This window comes from Perca flavescens, chromosome 5 (assembly GCF_004354835.1).
Source record: "Perca flavescens isolate YP-PL-M2 chromosome 5, PFLA_1.0, whole genome shotgun sequence".
Taxonomy (NCBI): domain Eukaryota; kingdom Metazoa; phylum Chordata; class Actinopteri; order Perciformes; family Percidae; genus Perca; species Perca flavescens.
In genome coordinates, this window is record NC_041335.1 from 17907351 (window position 1) to 17923293 (window position 15943).

General features: G+C 41.4%; 1 protein-coding gene across 2 annotated transcripts in view; it reads left to right on the forward strand.

Moving 5' to 3' along the window:
* Positions 1-1637: 1637 nt before the first annotated feature.
* Positions 1638-15943, forward strand: part of osbp2b (oxysterol binding protein 2b) — a 48221-nt gene continuing 33915 nt past the window's right edge. The window contains exons 1-2 of one of the 2 annotated variants that reach the window (XM_028577318.1): positions 1638-1693; positions 8994-9202. In XM_028577318.1, the coding sequence (XP_028433119.1) occupies positions 1659-1693; positions 8994-9202 (244 nt within the window). In that variant the 5' untranslated portion in view covers positions 1638-1658. Of the gene's footprint in view, positions 1694-1918; positions 2440-8993; positions 9203-15943 lie in introns of those variants that run through there. The other variant, XM_028577317.1, reaches the window with a different exon arrangement.

Genomic DNA, 15943 nt, shown 5'->3' on the forward strand with positions numbered 1-15943 from the left:
TTATAGGTCGAAAGTTGAATGAACGAGTACTTATGTCCTTTTGATTTCTTACAGGGTGAGTTGTTGTTGCCCATAGCACGCTAGCATTCTGCTAATGAATGCTGATTGGTCAGTGAAGGACTGATTACGATCGGAGATCCCACTTGACGGCATCCAAAGCAGAACCAGAATGTCAGAGTGAATATTTCGGCGTGGTCTTTAAAACATCAGCAAACCTATTTCTAGCACGCGTATAGACAGGGAGAGCCTAACCTGTCAGCTGTGTTGTCGATGCCTCGAGAGAACAAAGGAAACGACTCAGAGCTTGCCGTAAAGCAGTATCTCTGGCCGTATATGTGTATGACGTCATTGACATTTTACAAGGCTTTTTAGAACAAAAAAGCCACTTTCATTCAAATTACTAGACAAAAAATTATATCCTAAGAAAAGTGGGTTTTGAGGGGTATAGCTCCATAGAGTCCCATTCATTCTGCACATGCCTGTGAGCGCCCCCTATCTGGAACTCTGGTGTAACTGCAACCAGTTCAGAAGCCGGAAGTAACGAGAGAGTGAAACTTCTTCCCTTATTAGAAATTCTTTGGTATTAACAGTCTATAGTTGTAGTGGGTGCATTTCTATCCAAAAAGCTATTAAACAAGCTAGTAACGTTACATTATACTACACTAACATAACAAACTTTTTTGTCATGACTAATTCATTAATTACTCATTACATCATTTCTATTTGAGAAAAGAAAAACTTCATCCAATGTTTAATGTGAATAATAGCCTTGAACAGCCTACTTACTACATTCCTGTCACTACCCGATGTGACTGTGATTCTAGTGCAGATCCTAACTACAGCAGTCAGTGGACCAAACCACTGTGAGGCAAGGGAGGGGGAACACAAAATGTTTCTAAACCTAAAAAGCATTTTTTGGGGTTTGTGTTTTTTTACTACTTACACATATATTTCAAGTATACATCATTATGTTATTTACAATACGCAGCATTGTTTTAATGATATTTCTAGGGTGGGACAACCTTTAGATGGGGGGAGGGGGTCCTGACCCCCCCAGACCCTCCTGGGATTTATGCCCTTGCACTGACCTGTCAATCTGTTCAGAAAACATGCCCAGAGGTTACAGTTTCTTTAACCAGACTACAGGCCTATATCAGAGGGGGGCTGATGATGGCTCTCTGTGTAAGACTGTTAACGAATCCTCCAATGTGGGGAAATATTTTGAGTGGCAAAGTAAAAAACAATTCTCATTGAAAGAGGGGCCTCTTCGTTTCACAACAGAGGAGCTAGTTAAATACCCCGCATCAGCAGAGACTCTGGAATAGGTGGTTTTTATGACATGTTGTGCAGCAGATTGACTAAAAGACAAGTAGCACCACGAGAATGGCTGTTATAGTCATTATCAGTCTTGATAAATTGTAGGTAGGATATTTGTTTTCACACTTTTTCAAAATGGTAATCCACTACGTTTAATGTATTGGTTTGTATACATATCTGTACCCTATTAGATTGTGTATTTCCCTGTGATGGGCTGTAAGCACTGTGCGCTCTTTGCCATAGTGGACCTCTAGGCTACTATATACTTGCACGTGCGTGCGTTCGTGTGTATGTGGGTAGGGGATAAAGGAGGGCCCATTCCGATTTTGTGTCCAGTGCCCATGGTCATGATAATCCGCCCCTGCCTACACCCTCAGTAAGTCAATTATGTCTACAAACGTTGTTTTTAAGAGCAAGAAAGCATTTTTTTCAAGCTGTTTGATCGCACTTGGGAGAAGTTTACCTTAAGGGCAACACTCCTTATTGGCAATATTAGTTGATTGGTCGTGGTAATATATCATATGGTAACGATTTAGCTATAGTTCGACGTCGCTTGATCGTCCCGGGAGGACGTCCAGCTGGCGGCCAGGTAACGTCACTGACGTCTGCAAGACTTTCATTTTGGAACTGTTTTTGAACCATAACGCGACGTCTTGATTGGACGTTCAAACAACGGACACTCAACGTCTCAATGTTTGCTGGGATTTCTTTTCTATCCAGTACAGCTCTGTGCTCCTCTGCAGTCTGCTTCAGCAAAGTGTAGGCATCACTTCTCGTCCTTCCTTTGGTGTCCATTCCGGCGTCATGTGAAAAGGGTTCATAGTGTTTCTCTCGCCCTAGACCGGGACCTCCTCCGTCTAGCTCATTCGTCAGTGTCGAGACGTACTCGCCCCGGTTGTCCCGGTGGGGTAGTGCCCCTGTCCCCGGTTCATCCCGCATCCTTCGGCGTGCGGCGGAGCGGAGGATGAGCGAGCAAGGGAAGGGCTCGGCACCCGCCTCTGCCGCGGCCCCGGCCCCAGGGTCGGATACTTACAAAGGCTGGCTTTTTAAATGGACCAACTATTTGAAAGGGTACCAGCGGCGATGGTTTGTCCTCAGCAATGGCCTGCTCTCATATTACAGGTAAATGTTGAAGACACAATATGCAATATATCTTAAAATCAACGCCAATTGGACACTAAGCGAGTCATATTTCTGTGTCGGCGCATCATGACTGCTGGCTGCCTCAGCTGGCTAGCATCAGGCTAAAGCTAGCTGTCAAACGGGCAGAATCAACTGTCTGTTTACTTAGCTAAAGCTGACAGTGACAAAAACGTGGACGTTTTTACTCTGACTGACTGTATGGTTCAGGAAGGCACTGACAAACACATCCATACATACACACGGCAACATTAGCAATACGACTTCTAATTCAATAAAGTGACATAAATGCGTCTAGTTGGTACAGACGTTAACGTTAGCTAGCAAGCTAGCCCGCTAGACTCAGTCGGTAACAGCTGTTTGCTCCTCAGTGATACTACAACAGGTCTTTAAAGATGTAGCTCGTTAGTAAAGTCGACGTTCTAATTATCTATTTTTATGTCAATGTCACCGTGTCAAAATTGCATTCCTTATGAACGTCATGTATTATTATTTCTGCGAAATGCATTCATTCATCGTTACCAAGCCAAGCTGCTCCATATGATCACTGTAACGAGATGCAAGAAATGGTCGCTATCATTATCATCTGTCCTCACTCTGATCACGCAGTGATGCGAGCTAACGTTAGCTTTACAATAGCCACCTGTGGCTGACGTGCTTCTTGCAAGGGGAGTCATGTTTCTATATGGTGTAGAGGCTCTTAATACATCCATGGTAGAGGCACCACAAAAGGAATCATAAAGCATGACAAACAACATTTAGTCCTTCTCCCAGCACTAAACACATTCAGTGTGCCTCAACACATAAGAGTCCTGTATACTGTGAAGGTTAATGAAGGTCTGATTAGACTACTAGGTCATATTAGTAACTTCAATTGAGTATTTAAGTCTTGTTTATTTAACGGCTAAAAATAAATCCAAACTCAATTTTTCACAACAACTTATTCATTGTCAGATTATGTCTAATGTACTGTGATGTTAATTGACTGTTACATGGTCTAGTCTGAGGAAGTTCAGTATTGACTTTGGGAACAGTAGCTACTGTATTTGTAACAAAATAGTCTCAACTTTAAGTTCCAATTTCTAGCATTTTCAGAGCTTTCACCCAAGCCAGCCTCTGGGTTGTGATTATTTTGTCACACCAGAGCTTGGTACTTTTCATTGCTTCCATTGCTGGGCTCTTGCATGTTAAGTCAGCTGGCTTGCTTTAACTTTACTGCTTTTGTCTATTTAAACTTAATATTGATTATCATTGTGTTTTGTGCCAAAATGTCTTTATTGCCCAGAATATCATTTCATGAATAGACCCAACATTTGGACCTTTTGTACTTTGAGATGGGTATGAAGCAATTCATGATGCCACACCAGGAAGCCCCAAACCACCTGTATATATTGTATGCATGATCCACATAAAAGGAGAAATGAAGTATTAGTTGCAACAGTTGTTGGTTTACCCTGTATGACCCAGTTTTCTTAATGAAATGGTTCACAGCAGAATGAAGGTGCCCACTGGAGTTAACCTTCCTCTGCTAAAAGTACTATTTGTCAAAGCAGTGACTGTAAATTTTAAGTGCCTTCACAAATTTGATATGATTAAAAATAAAACTTCTAGCTTGTTAATGCAAACTGTAATTACTTGCAGTAATAAAAATAATTCATGTGACACTAAGCTGATTCCTCAAGGATAATTGTCTTTTCAAATGCCATCTTACACTGGGAGGTTAAAGAGCAAAGTTGGCTGTGAAGCAGGAAGGGATTGACTGCGCTTGTTTAAATGCTCTTTTGCAAAGTGAATTATTGTTGGTACGGGGAGTTTGAGTCTGGGTCTTCTGACTGCTATGCAAAATTTTGACTCAAGAAGCTTCCCTGTCGCTCCAATAGTCATACAAAATGTAATCTTAATAAATATAATTTATTTTTTTGATTGGATAGAGAACATTCTCTACTGATTGTGCTTGCAGAAATATCTGATCAAAGCAACCTGAAAATGCTACAGTCTACAACACACTTTTTTTCTTTTGTTGTCGGCAGTGCAATTTGACACCGATATATGGTAGCCAAAGTCCTGCTTGAGCTTGTGAAGAAAGGAAAGACGCCTGTTGCCTCTACCCTCTATTAATAGTCCATTATGTTGTAAGGTGACTGTTGTCCCTGAAGTAAAGGTAGCCCGTCGACACCTGAGCACCGAGGCAGTGAAGCGCACGAGTTGTCCCCTCTAATGATGTCTCCCTGACAGAACACATTGTGTGTGTCTGACTCTCCAGGCTTTGTATTCCTCTGTCTGTGTCTCCTCTGGCCAACTATCTGCACTTCTATTGAGAGGGAAGTGAAAGGGAAGCGGACAAATGTGACAACATTTTAGTTATACGGTCTTCTTTGTATGTCAAGGGATTATTATGTCCTTCAGAAATTTTTTTTTTCTCTTGTCCTACAAATATGAGACGAATACACAAAGAAATATGCTTGTTGTAAATAGCCTTATACTATATTGCCACTGACTTTTATTACACTATAACAAAAACACTTAAGTTTAAAGTTGCTGCTCTTATACTTAAAGGTCCCATGGCATGAAAATTTAACTTTGAGGTTTTTAACATTAATATGAGTTCCGCCAGCCTGCCTATGGTCCCCCAGTGGCTAGAATTGGCGATAGGTGTAAACCGAGCCCTGGGTATCCTGCTCTGCCTTTGAGAAAATGAAAGCTCAGATGGGCCGATCTGGAATCTTCTCCTTATGAGGTCATAAGGAGCAAGGTTACCTCCCCTGTCTCTGCTTTGCCCGCCCAGAGAATTTGGCCCGCCCATGAGAAAGAGACACTGGGCTCGTTCGAGATGAGCCAGATCTGCGCAGAATCGATCACCGGCGATCAGCGCCCAATGCATGCCGGTTAGATTTGTGTCCGACTTGATCCCGACTTGCTCTGACGTCATGCACATGTGGGCTGCTGCCGCCTGCTCTCGTCTTTACAGGCGAGGCGCAGTTCATCTCGAACGAACCTATCATGGCTTGCAAACAAGCAAAATGGCCATTGGTCATTCCCCTCCTCTCTCTCTCCTCCTCAGTAGCATTTAAAGCTACAGACACAGAAATGGCACATACTAAGGAAAGCTAATTGTGGGAATGGCTCTTCTGTGTCGAGGCATGAACCTCTGTATATGTGCGCCTGCTCTACCGACTGAGCTATCCTGCCCAATAGTTCCTTTTTTTAAAGGATTTAAAAATGTCACTTTGGATAAGAGGATTTGATGGATAGACATTGAATTTTTTTAAATATCATAAGAGAATGCACTTTAAAACCCTAGCGACTCATGTTACATCAGATGTAGCCCAACATGCATTGATCAGTTGTTTGAGTTGCAGTGTTAAGTATTTGTTTGCCCTTTTTAAAAGGCCAGTTTGTATTTCTGATGAATCAATAGTGACCAACTGCCAATTAGAAGCCTCACCAATAACCTGAGAGATCACTTTCATTTCCAAGGGCTTAGTTCTCTAACTTGTACAAGAAGCCGAAGGGCAATGGAGGACCATAATCGATGTGTTGACTCTGTGGGCGGACCGACACACTCAGCACTTGCGCCTGTTAAAGTGGAATGAGTTTTACAGAGATTGCACTTGTTATTGATTACTTTTGGCTCTGACACTGCATGGCTGGCTGTTTTTTATACCACATCAGCCTTGTGTCTGGTCCTTTTTAGTTTAAATCATCCGAAATAGCCTTGTCAGGACACATGACAAGATCTTTGTCCTCTCTCTCTCACTGAACTTCTTTTACATTTTTTATTTCTTAATTGACTTTTCCTCCCAGTTTTAATACTCTCAGCATTACTTACTCACCTCTTAAAGTAAATCCATCTTGGGGCTTTAGAGTAGATTACGGGGCATTAAAGCTTTGAGTGTTATTGAAGCTGCCATATCAGCGAATCCAGCCTTGACTTTCATAGTAGAGTAGGCCTGCCACGTAGCCTTCTCACCTGCGGGATAGTAACCAGATAGTAGCAATTTAGTAGCACCATTTGTGTCCCTTTGGTGAGTCAGGTTATTGTGTTACTGCTGGCACACTCAGCTCCTGGGTGCAGGGAGGCATGGTGAGAGAGTGGTGAGCTAGCCAACCTTGGGCGTGTGTGTGTGTGTGTGTGTGTGTGTGTGTGTGTGTGTGTGTGTGTGTGTGTGTGTGTGTGTGTGTGTGTGTGTGTGTGTGTGCGTGTGTGCGTGTGTGCGTGTGTGCGTGTGTGCGTGTGTGCGTGTGTGCGTGTGTGCGTGTGCGCGTGTGCGCGTGTGTGTTTTCAGGTGGTCTTTGTGTTTTTATATGAAGGTCAGAGCAGTCGGGTGACGTTTGAGAGAGCAGGGAGTCTGGCCACATTCTCATTGTCTCAGTCTTTTAGCAGGTCATGTCATGCTGTCCATGTTGCAGTATCATTGCTATCATTGCTTTGTTTGTTTTTTTGTCTTATATTTCCTTTCTGTCTTCAGCACAACACATTACCCAGCTGGCTCTCTCCCTCCATGTCTTGTGATATTTCTGCCCCAAGCCACAGAAAAACCTATCTACATTCTCATGCTCTGGGTACTGTGTCCTATTTTCTCTGCCTGTCTGTGTATGCCTCCTCATGCTTATGGCCGTCTGTTCTGTGTTGTTCACTGGTTGTTGTTCTGTCATTACATGCTCCAGATCGGTGGATTTGTGTTTTATGAGGATATGTGCACAGGGGACTGACAGGTAAAGCACTGCAATTCTCTCCTGGCTCAGCGCAACATGCAGAGCCCTCTCATGTCCTCAGCTAACCCCACTCACCTTCGCCCCTCCCCTACTAGTCCCTTAATGCCCCTGTAGTCTCTCTTTCCCAGCTTTTGTAGTTTCCTTGACTGTATATTTTGTGGACTTTGCATGGCCTCGTCTTCCCGCAGGGCCGAAGTGATCAGTGTGGATTTCATTTTACTTATCAGCAGCACACTCAGTTTGTGGACCCACTTACAGCCAGGACTCTGCAGCTGAGCTCGGGCTGGGCGAGGCTGGAAACTGGGCTGTTGAGGGTTCCTGCCCACCCTCCACAAGGCTTCGCATGCCCACAGTGAGGTCTCGTCTGCACAACTGATGTGCACAGAGCGCCGGCGGAAGAGCGGTACACTGAAGCGCTTGTTCTGGATTGGCATTAAAACAAGACTTGACATCAGCCAGTAGAAGCAGTGTGACGGAAACCACTGCCTGGCAGAACTTATAAATACTCTTCAACCTCTGACTTAATAAGGCGGCAGCCACTTTGTCAGTGTCAACTGAGAGTGGATCTGGTGTAGAGTTTAGTGCTGCTAAGAGGCAGCTGCTCGTGGCAGTGAGGGCTCACTGAGGATGGATGAAGGGATCTCGCACAAATACAGATGCATCCACATGATTGTATGGCTGCATGCTTCAAAGTGGCTGTTTCTTAGAGTATGGATGGGCACTCATGGACACTGAGGGTTCAGGATGTGTTTGTTCATTGTGAAACAACAACCACAGCACGTGATTTTGCTGATTAGTTGCTGTTCTGTGGTTGAGGCCATTAATCAGCAAAATTAGCTGTCTGTGGCTGGAGTGAAGGCTCAGCTCTCTGTGTGACATGATGTTCCATCTCTGCTCTGCACCTTAGCTTGTCTAACCGTGACAGTTTGACAGAATTTCAGCTTCCCACCACACCATTGTTAACGTTTTTCTTGAATTTTCTTTTTTTCTTCAGTTAATCATGTTAGTTGTAGTATATCTGTTCTATCAAGAACCTTATTTAAAAAATTGACACATGATGTAGAATAACTGTCTCACAATTATGCTACTTAATAAAAAAGTATTTTTCTGTTTTGGATGATGTACAACAGTATTGACATTTTTGCTGCATTTATTTTATTGGAAGATGCTTTTGGAAACGTACAGTCTATACATTTGCACATGTCTTGCTCTTTTTTCTAATCTCTTGCTCTTCTACTTTGGCTTTCTTCCCCGCTATCTTTTTTTTCTTTTCTTTTTTACACCACCTCTCATACTCTGTTCTTTCTTTGTTAACGCTATTATTCATTGTTTGGTTTTATCTGATACAGAGGCTTGGAGGCAGACAATGGCCTTGTTATCTAGACTACTGTGGCCCACTTACTGTGCAACAGTTGGTCCTAGTGAAGGCTACATAGTAGCACACTCACAGCAGGGCAGGCGGGCCACGCAAAGAAGTTAAATCTATCAAATTTGTTTTTTTTGTTGTTGTTAACATTAGCTTATACAAATTTAGGTTTCATGAATGTGCTACAGAGAAGGTGTGTGTTTAGTGAAATAACCAAGTACTTCCATTGCTGCATGACTTTCAAAGTAAAGTTTAAAATTGAATCTGTGGCATGTCTCTGTCCCTCATTGCCTCCCTGCTTGTGCTTATTGGCCGTACAAATGTCAGTTGTAAAAGTACTATCCTACTTGCAACACAGTGATAAAAGATGTCCTAGACCAGTGTTTTCAGCTCTTTCTTGTTTCTCTCTCTCTGTCTTTCTCTGTCTCTTTCTCTGTCTGGTATTTTGTTTCAGGACGCAGGCAGAGATGGCCCATACGTGCCGTGGAACAATCAACTTGGCCACAGCACACATCGACACAGAGGACGCCTGCAATATTGTCCTGAGCAGTGGCGGCCGCACTTACCACCTGAAGGCTAGCACAGAAGTGGAGCGGCAGAGATGGGTGACAGCACTGGAGTTGGCCAAAGCTAAAGCCATCCGCATGATGAACGATCAGTCTGGTAAGGGCAACTGGAGCGAGCAGCTACTTATATCGAAAATGTAATCCGCATGGAATGCTTTTTATAGCCTAAGTGCAAGCTGTAGGAGCGTAACACACCCATGAGGCACTGACATTAATGGTCAGAATTTGATCTTGATAAATATAGGCTGGGCTGATACAGTCATGGGTAAACATACAAGAGTGTGTTTATCTTGTGATTTACTTTGTTAGTTCCAAGATCCAAAGTGAAAGTTGTGTTCAGCACTGGTTTAGTATGTTGAGCATAGAGACAGAGGACATTTAAGTCCCGCCCCCACCGGAGTGGAACAGAACCCTCCGCTCTCCATTGATTTGTATTGCATGAAGGTTCCTCCTCGTCAATTTTGTCTGCTAGCAAACAACAGAAAATTGCCTAAAGGCTGCTGTGTGGTGATATGAACTACCAACAATGTAAAGAACCCATAACTTAAGTTTTTATAAGCTGCCGACCCGAAAAACTGTGTTTTGGTTTGTGTCAGGATCCGACAGTCTTCCCATTCTCCCTACTGATCCCTCACGTCTGTATCCACTTTTGTCTTCATAAAAGCACATTTTTCCGGTCGGCGGCTTATAAAAACTTAAGTCATGAGTTATTTACCGTGTTGGTAGTGAATATCACCACACAGCAGTTGTTAAGCTTTTTTCTGTTGTTTGCTAGCAGGCGAAATTGACGGGATGCGCTCTGTCTCTATGGTCCTCAGATATTTGGATATATTTGAGTTTCCTGTGTCCTCTGGCATTTGATATTCAGCACAGCTGGTGTTTCAGCTCACACCCTCCTTCTTGAATGTAATTCAGATTCCAGTGTGAACCAGGAGAGGGCAGCGCCGTCTGCTCAGTGGAGTTGGAAAACAATATGAGTATGCTAATGGTACCGTTAAAAACTGGGCTTCCATCCCACAAGGACTTACTCTTCTATAGTTGTATTAGGTGTTACAGGTCAAAGGCTGTGGGAAAAGCCTGGGAGGACCATTTTTTCTTCACTTTTCACCCTGGCATCATCCCAAAGCCTCTCTCCCCCAGTCTTATGCAGACAGGGTCTAAAGAGACTGAGACAGGCTATATGTTCCTCTGGCCTCCACTTGAAAGTCAGCTCACTAAATCTAGAAGGAAAGTGCTTTTTAGCTCACCACTGTAAGCAGGAGAGGAATGTTGGTACATTTGTATTTGTAGGCTATTAAACTAGTACCTTTATATACTGTCTGATTGTTTGTGTATGCAATATGCATATTTTCTGCAGCATGGTCTGTTGTCAAGTTCAACTACAGTATGCCGATCCAGTGTGTGTATGTGTGTATGTGTGTATGTGTGTATGTCTTATGTGAGAAAAGAGACATTGTATGAGTCTGTTTACATAAAATGAAGTATTCATGAAGTATATTATGTACTGTATAGTGTTGGTGCAACTGAGAGTAATGCTTCCAACACCTTACTAAATGGCTATATATGTTGATCATTTTGCCATCAGGCTCTTTCAGAGCATCTTATTTTTTTTCCCATGGTGTTAGACAAACATGGAACCGTGACATTCATTAACCTGTCCTCTCCTCTCCGTCAGTGGAACAAAGAGCTCCTATCGATCTCCTCAGCGCCGAGAAGGAGCACAGTGTAAACCCTGGGCACATCATGTGTGTAGATAGCGACCAAAGTGCTTCTATCGTTTCATCTTAGCCCTAGAAGCAGGTTTTAAAATCTTAAATGCGGTAAGGCGCTGTGAGACTCCTGTTTCAACTCAAATCTCGAGTCTCTCTTTGTCTCTGTGCCATGAGATTATTTGTATGTACAACTGACCTGAACCCTGAATCAATTACGTGAATTTCTCATTATTACTGGTGTCACATTTGCAGCCTTTCCATTTATAAGCCTTCTCTTGTAAATTGCCTTTTCCTCCACGAGTGCATCTTGTTCTAATTTAGGTTTAGATTGGATTTCTAGCAGCTCACTTAAGCTACTGCCTGCAGTATGGGGCAAAAGTTCAGCAGGTGGCAGTGTTTCACTTCACTTCAACATGATCTCTTTTATGGGTTCCCTGCCTTGTTTTTGCCACTGCTTGTGAAAGTGAGCTCACAGCCCGTTGAATCACTGGTTCCAGTGGTGGCTTTAATGTGCATGTCTGGCATGCGCTCCTATTTAAATTTAACACCAGTAAAATTTGCTTAGATGGTGAATTTTTGTGGAAACTGAATGTTTAGTGGAAGGTGGTGAAAAAATTGAGAAATTCATAACTGCTGGAACCTGTCATCCAATTAGTGGTTTCTATGGGTGTAGCTGAGTTCAGACAGATACAGCTGAAGTAGGCAGGAAAGTAATAGCAGCAACTACAGACCCATAGTAGAAGCTCTCTTCTGGCACCTGACCCTGATGTGCCCAGCATGCCAGCTGATGTGTATCTTGAGTTCAAACAACAGTGAATTGAGCTGCATCAGTGTTTAGTGACAGTTCTTGGGTGATGCTTCACTTGAACTGACTTTGGTTACGTGTGTGAGTAAACTGGTATTCACAAGATTTACTTGTAGGGGTTTGGTTGCTACAAATATTTATCCTCTTGTTTGTGTTATTTTTCTTTTATTCTTTTCCTGTATCTTTCGCTTTTCTTCTTTTATTTCACATCCTAGCTGCAATTGTACCTTTACAGTAAAAGGTAGAGCTCTGTCCATGGTCCTGAAACAGAATATTAACATTAGGACAGCCTCCCTCAACAAGCTTCATTTGTCGTGTTTTTCCACCCCTCCTGGTCCTGACTGTTTTTTCCCCCCTTACATTCGCTCCAGCACTCGCTCTTCCTCTCTCTTCTAGTCACCCTCTCACTCGCTGTCTCGTTTTCCCACCCCCTCCCTCTTTCTCTCTCTCCTCCTTTCTCTGAAAGCCATTTACTCTGCTTTTTTTATCCAGCAGGGGTTTTAGTTCTGAATAGAATGACCTACTGCTTTCTCCAACTCTTACCTCTTCCCTCTTCACTCGTTTCTTTTGCTTTAAACATTCTATTGTCCTGCAAAGTCTGGAGGGAAAAATAGAGACGGGTAGAGACGCAGTATTCCTCTTGTAAGTATCTGGCTTTTCTTCCATTTACGTTGTGCTCAGGAATGTATGTGTGCGCATGTTTGTGTGCATACATGTGTATCTGGTTAAGATGACTAGATGCAGCTGTGTATAAATGGTGTACCTTATATTACAGTATATTGGTGAATATTGGCTGATTTGTAGTGGACAAATCAAGAATATTTCCAGTGTTAGACAGAGGGTGTATACAGAAGACATCTGAGCTCATTCAGGTGACAAACTCCGTTATGAAATTGGAAACCATTATTAAAGAATTATGTTTTTTTTTTTTTTTTTAAAGAAATTATTAATTAAATAAAGTAAGTAAGTAACATGTAAACATGTCCCTCCATTAACAGTGAATTTAAAACCTTGTTGAAGAATTTATTTAATGTATTGTTTTGCTCTCTTGTATACAAATTTTCCAATGTGAAAGCAATGCATCTGTCTGGGCAGGGCAGAAGACTCAATTTGTAGGACTGAGTGTTGGCTGCAGTTAGTTTTATTACACCAGTTTACATGGCAAAAAATAATGATTTACTAATAAAGTAACAAATGCATTCTGATGACCTCTGTAAAATAGAGTCTGACTGAAAAGATTCACACTAGCTCTATTAATCTAAATGGAATACTGGATTTTTTTTTTTTTTTTAACCTGCACTATTTTCTGAGCTTGCAAAAGGATGTTATGAAATGACAGACGGCATCCTTATCATCCTCATCAATTAGCCCTGCAGGAGCGGTGTATCGAATGCACTAGTCCTTATTTGTCTTGGATGTAAAAGCATGTGGCGGCAGAGTCCGATTTGCTTGATCAGCTCAGTCCCCAATGACGAGGGAGATAGGGACAAAGAGATCAGAGTCGGTCTTGTAACATAACAAACATCACTGCCAGATTTAGCCAAGCTCTTCCCAGAGATCACAAACACTGTGCTGTCCAAGTATAAATGATCCTCTGGGTGCTTTTCTATCTCTTCTTCTTTTGTTTTTTCAGCCCTATTTAACTTCTTTCTCCATTTTCTGTCTCTTAAATCTGTTGTTAATGTAACAACCAAGTGTCCCTGTGAAATTAAACCTTTGCTGACTCTTAATGGATTTCACCTCTCTGAACTCACACTCCCTCTATAAACTGCACGTCCCAGCAACCATCAATCTTGGAGTTACATGCCACCTGCTTCCTCTCCTACTGGTCTGACTTGCTCTTAGAAACTCCATTATGTTTGTTGTTGTTGTTGTTGTTGTTTTTCTTACAGTATATTCTAAACAATGGAATAATCAAGCCCATTTTCTTTGTCCTGTTTCTACTGGGCTTGCTGCCTGTTTTCTAACTTTAAGCTGCTGGGCATTTTCTCTCCTACATCTAAATTTTCACTTCCTCTCTCTTCTTGTCTTCCTTGGTATTTTGAAAGCACACAGGGCTTAAGTATATTAAATGGAATCTAAAACATCCCACCAATAGGTGAGTGCTATCTGGACAGAATAGGGATGGCACGTCCATCCTAAGACAGCTTTCTTTTTCACTGCACTCAGTCTTCTGCTGAGTTGAAATCACACACAAGCACATGTATTGGTTTTTGCATGTTCTTCCTGCTATTATGCTGCAGAAGTGGTTTGAGAAGTTGAAATTGATATTGTGACCAAAAGCCCCTATTCTCTGTGAAAGATCAAACAAACATTTTACAGCAGGCACATGCACAGATGGATCCCAGGGGATGCTGAAGTAGAGCTGGGCAGTATATCGATATTATATCGATATCGTGATATGAGACTAGATATTGTCTTAGATTTGGATATTGTAATATCGTAATATGGCATAAGTGTTGTCTTTTACTGGTTTTAAAGGCTGCATTACAGTAAAGTTATGTCATTTTCTGAACTTACCAGACTGGTAACTGTTCTATTATTTGCCTTTACCCACTTAGTCATTATATCCACATTACTGATCAAAAATCCCATTGTTGAAAGCACCAATAGTCAGCACTACAATATCGTCTCTGTATCGATATCGAGATATTTGGTTTTCTCCATATCGCCCAGCCCTATGCTGAAGTACTTGCCCTTTTGGCCTCTGACTAGATACAGTAAATGCAGTTTTTGCAAGACTATTTCTATTTTAGTTTTTTTAAATTTGGCCCATGGCATCAATTCTCAATTAAAAGCGTGTTGTATTGACCGACAACTGTGGAGAGCCACTTCTAGGAAGCTTTTGAAAAACGCTATTATGAATACGAAATCCACTCGAAAACCGTTAAAGGAAAGGCTGTTTGTGCTGCGCAGTGGATATGACACCTGCCTTTGGTGTGGGAGACCTGGGTTCGAATCCCACTGTGATACATCAACCAATGTGTCCTTGAGCAAGACACTTAACCCCTACTTTCTCCAGAGGCGTGCAACCTCTGCAATATAAAGCAATTGTAAGTCGCTTTGGATAAAAGCATCAGCTAAATGACATGTAATATAATGTAATGCTGCCAAAGCCAGAGAAGAAAACAAGAGGTCCAACTGTGTGATAAGAAAAAAAAAGATGACAAATGTTTACGTGTAGATGTTGTTTAAATAAAAAAAAAAATAGTTATGTTCTTGTTCAGTTGTGTTTGTCTGTTCAAAAAATAAGTTATAGTAGTTATAGTCGGCATCATGTCAAAAGTCTAAAGTGATTTCAATATCTATAGTCAAAATGTTATATACAGCTCGGATGTATTGACAAATTTGTGATATATAAATGTCAATAAATTCACGTAGCTACTCAATAAATAATTGTAGCCCTTATTGTCCCAACTGTTATTCTGTCAATCTTTGACCAATATGACTGTGAAATGGGTATTACATTGCATTCTATATGATATTAAAAAGGTCTTTTAAAAAGTTCACCTTTTCCACTTGAGCACCTGCCCCTCCCCTAAAATGTGTGTGCACATCCCTATTTTACAGTTAACTTGAACCTTTCTGGACACATGATTTGATTTAGTTTGAGTCTTTTTTCTTAATAAAAATGTATATAAGATTTTGTAACGTTATAGTCATTTTTTTTCTTCTTCTAGTTTTAGTCAACAAAATTAAAAATTAAACAAAAAATCAAAAAGGGCTGATTATTAATTTTATGTCTAAGCTTTCCGAGGATAAAGCTGTTGCCATCTTTGATGTAGACAGTTGTTATGGTTATAGGTGTTGTTCTCATCTGTTGTGAGGTTAGTGGAAAAAGGCGTTGTTTACCTGTTTATACTAGACTATAATGGTTCACACACACACACACACTACCTCTGCTTCTTGACAGTATGACAGGAACACATCAGAACACCAATTAGATGAAATGGTGTGTAAAAGTTGTTTGTTCTTTTTTTCTTTTTTTTTCATTAGACCAAAACTAGGAAAATATAGTTGTAAATAACTGGAATTATTCTTTTAAATAGAGGCCACGTCTCAGAATATAATATTATGATAAATAATTTTCCTTTCTGCTTGATTATAAATGTGGGAGTCTAAGCTAGATAATAGGTTTGAATATTGTGCTTGTATTAGTCTCGCCTCTTGTCTCTTACATGACTGTTTTGGTATTGGACCATTGTTTACTGAATTTAAAGGATCTATAAATTATGACACTATACAGTCCGTGAACAGAGCTATTGAAGCACTGCATTGTTACAGGATCCATACTACATTACTAGGATTATTGTACTGTCCT